Below are 3,702 nucleotides of genomic sequence, written 5' to 3' on the forward strand. Positions count from 1 at the left end.
TGATTAAAATGATACCAAACACGATATGGTTTGGATAATTACACTAAAGAAACAGCATGCAGCAAATCGAAACTTCTCGCCTATAGGAGTTTATTTCAAGACACGAAGAACTATTGTCCGAGCCGTAGCACGCCGTGGCATGCAACGAGGCAACGTCTGCCTATTCAAAAGGGTTCGGAACGGTGATACGATACGGGCGTTTGATACTGGTGGATACCCGGCTTAACCCGTCGACAAATGGACAGGCGGAGCGTTTCGTCCAAATGTTAAAAATTGGTATTAAAAAGAACCTAGAACAAAAACAAGCAACAGAAGAAAATATTCACACTGCGTTACAACAATTGTTACTCCATTACCGAACGACTGTACATGCGAATACAAATGTATCCCCAGCGGAAGTAATGTTTTCAAGGAAAATAAGAACGCGTTTAGATTTAGTTTTGTCGGCCAAGCAGCAACCGCGTTCAGATGTAAATACAGATAAGCGAGTGCGTGAGCTTGAGAGGGGAGAGAGAGTGCAGTGTAGGAATTATTTTGGATCAAAGAAATGGTGTTTCGGAGCAGTCAAACAGCGTATACGAAAGCTGAATTACGAAATCGCATTGGACGACGGGCGAACGTGGAGGCGCCACATAAACCAGATACGAAAAATCGGCCGGGGTACGCAAGTTCAAGCCAATGATGACTGGAACTTCGACTACAAACCACCGGAAGATCCGGAAACCGCGCAACCGCAGAGTGAGGAGCAGAACGGTCCTCAAGATCCCCCAGAACAGATGAGGGATACGGGAACGCTAGAACGACACATGCAAAATCGAAGACCGCCCCAGCGATACGGCGACGTTTATGTACATTAGAATTTTTCCTCTCAAGGGGAGGGGGTGTTAGAGTGTCACGCGTTCAAACAGCGCGGGCGTTATGACGTCGCGTCATTTCAATTGTCCACGTTTCTTTTTTGTTTTTTGAAGAGACCGGAGAATCGAACCAGTCTCGTTCACGTGCACGCACGATGCACATCGCATTCTTTTGTGTAACTACCATTTAATAAAGTAAGCCTGTTTAAGGAACTGTACATATTCAATCCGAGGCACCCGAATCCTTACACCCACCGACGTACACAACAATCTCACAATGAGAAACATAAGAGGATCGGCATCATACTGGAAACGATGCTGTTCGGAATTAATCGCCATGGTCCGAAGTCTTGGACCGCCCACATGGTTTGCTACGTTCTCTTGTAATGATCTGAATTGGCCAGATATGTTGAAGGCATTACTACTATCCGAAGGTCAATCAACGACCGACCTTGAAAACCTAACGTTTGCAGATCGACTACAATTGGTTCAGAGACACCCGGTAGTTATCGCAAGACAATTTACGTTACGCGTAAACGCGTTAATGCAGTATATAAAAAACTCGCAATGCTTAGGCGGCGTTGTTACCGATTTTTGGTATAGAATTGAATTTCAAAATCGGGGAAGTCCACATTTGCACATGCTTATTTGGTGCGCAAACGTACCTGATTTCCTTACCAACGAAGGCCAAAATGTTATTGAGAAAACTGTATCTTGTTCATTATTGGACATCGAAAATCACGATATGAACGATATAGTTCAAAAAGTCCAAATTCATAAACATTCTCATACATGTTACAAAGATCGTAATAATCGTTCTTGTCGATTTGGATTCCCCAGACCGATAAGTGAAAGAACGATGTGCTTAGGCCCAGATGACACACTTGCCAACAACGGGCGTTTCTGCGTACTTAAAAGAACCGCAAATGAAGTTATGGTGAATAATTACAACCCAACTCTTTTAAAGCTTTGGAAAGCAAACATGGATATTCAACCATGCGGAAATGTTACAGCCGTCGCATATTATATTGCTAAATACGCAAGTAAATGCGAGCCGCAGGACACAGGAAATATTATTAAAGAAGCCGTTTTACGAGCGAAATGCCGAAACGATACCATCCGAAATCAATTATTTTCGGTATCTATGGCAATTCTATCTCAACGTATGGTCAATGCTATAGAATGTGCTTATCGATTATGCCATCTGCCTCTTAAAATGAGCTCGCGAAAAGCTGTATTTATAAACAGCTGTCGGCCTGAGCAGAGATATAGAATTCTGCGATTTGAAGAAAATGGAACATCATTTTTCAATAACATATTCGATCGTTACGTAAAGAGGCCAGACAACCTAGAGAACTTGAGTTTAGCCGAATTTGCTGTCCGATATGAAACAGTTTCAAGTAATATATGGACAGAAGAGGATGGCGACGCAGAACTTAGAACTGACGATGAAGAAATTTCGAGATCGAAGTTTATAAAATTGAAGGACAATACCCGAATGCGAATAAGAAATAAACCAGCTGTACTCCGCCACCGATATTATACCCTGAACAGTGATAGAGAAGGATACTTCTACAACTTAATAGTGTGTCACATTCCATTTCGGGATGAAAGTACACTTATGTCCGAAAACGAATCTTCGGAACAATGTTTTCTTCGACGGCAACACGAGTTGAAACCTATGTTGGGTAACGCAACCGTCGAACAATTTACTCACGCAGAGCAAATTATTGAAGCGGCGCTCGCCCAAGCTGTTGATTTGAATGTTGTACATGAAGAAGAAACTAATGAACATTTAAGAGATCCAGTCGGAATTCATGCCGACGAAACAATATATTATGATCAAGGTGATTTATATGAAGATCAACAGCAAGAAACAATTGCAATGCCAGAAGACGTGTTCCTTAATAGTATTCGAAGTCTTAATATTCAACAGAAAGACTTATTAAAATCAGTTTCCGCAGTAATTGAGAAAGATATTAAAAAAAACGCTGTTGAAAATCCGGAACAAATGTTGCTTTTTATTACCGGAGGAGCTGGCAGTGGCAAATCGTTTATTTTAAAATTACTTGTTGAACACGTTAAACGCTGCTATAATCCTACAGTTGATATGATGATAAAACCATCTTTCATCGAAGTAGCTTCTTTGACTGGCGTCGCTGCCCGTCAAATATTCGGAAAAACTCTGCATTCCTTGTTCTCGTTGCCTATTGAAAAAGGTACTGCCATGACCTATCGACGACTGACAGGACAGAGGCTCGAACAGGAGAGACGAAAGTGGCGTCATACAAGGTGGTTGATTATCGACGAGATATCAATGGTATCTTATGAGAATTTGCGAATAATTCATTTAAGATTGCAAGAATTCAAAACAAATGATAAACTATTTGGTGGCGTAAATGTACTTCTCTTTGGCGATATCATGCAGTTGCCCCCAGTAAAAGGACACTGGTGTTTTGTACAGCCACATTGGTGTAGTGCAGAAATTAATTTATGGCATCAATTTTCATTCTGCGAACTCACCATTAATATGCGACAAAGAGATGACGTTGAGTTTATCGATTTATTGAATAACCTTCGGTTTGGGGAAGTGACAACTTCTCAACTGGAAATATTATGCGAACGAAGAAGGGTTCCTCTAACCGGAGAGTTCGAGGATGGTGCAGCAGTAAGAATATTCCCAACGATAAAATTAGTGGATGAATATAATTCAAAAATGACTGATGAATTAGCAAAATCACATCGAATGTACGTCATTGATGCAATAGACGAATCCCGTGAGGCAGCTACATATGGAAAAAGGCCACCAGAAAATGTCATACCTGCAAATGTAAATAATTGTGGCGGA

The 3,702-nt window shown here is 41.2% G+C and overlaps 1 protein-coding gene across 1 annotated transcript; it reads left to right on the forward strand.

Moving 5' to 3' along the window:
- Window positions 1–263: 263 nt before the first annotated feature.
- LOC114882578 lies at window positions 264–857 on the forward strand. Its single transcript, XM_029199450.1, has one exon. The coding sequence runs from the start codon at window positions 264–266 to the stop codon at window positions 855–857; it is 594 nt and encodes a 197-aa protein (XP_029055283.1).
- Window positions 858–3,702: the final 2,845 nt, after the last annotated feature.

The sequence above is a fragment of the Osmia bicornis genome, chromosome 5, assembly GCF_907164935.1.
Source record: "Osmia bicornis bicornis chromosome 5, iOsmBic2.1, whole genome shotgun sequence".
Lineage (NCBI taxonomy): Eukaryota > Metazoa > Arthropoda > Insecta > Hymenoptera > Megachilidae > Osmia > Osmia bicornis.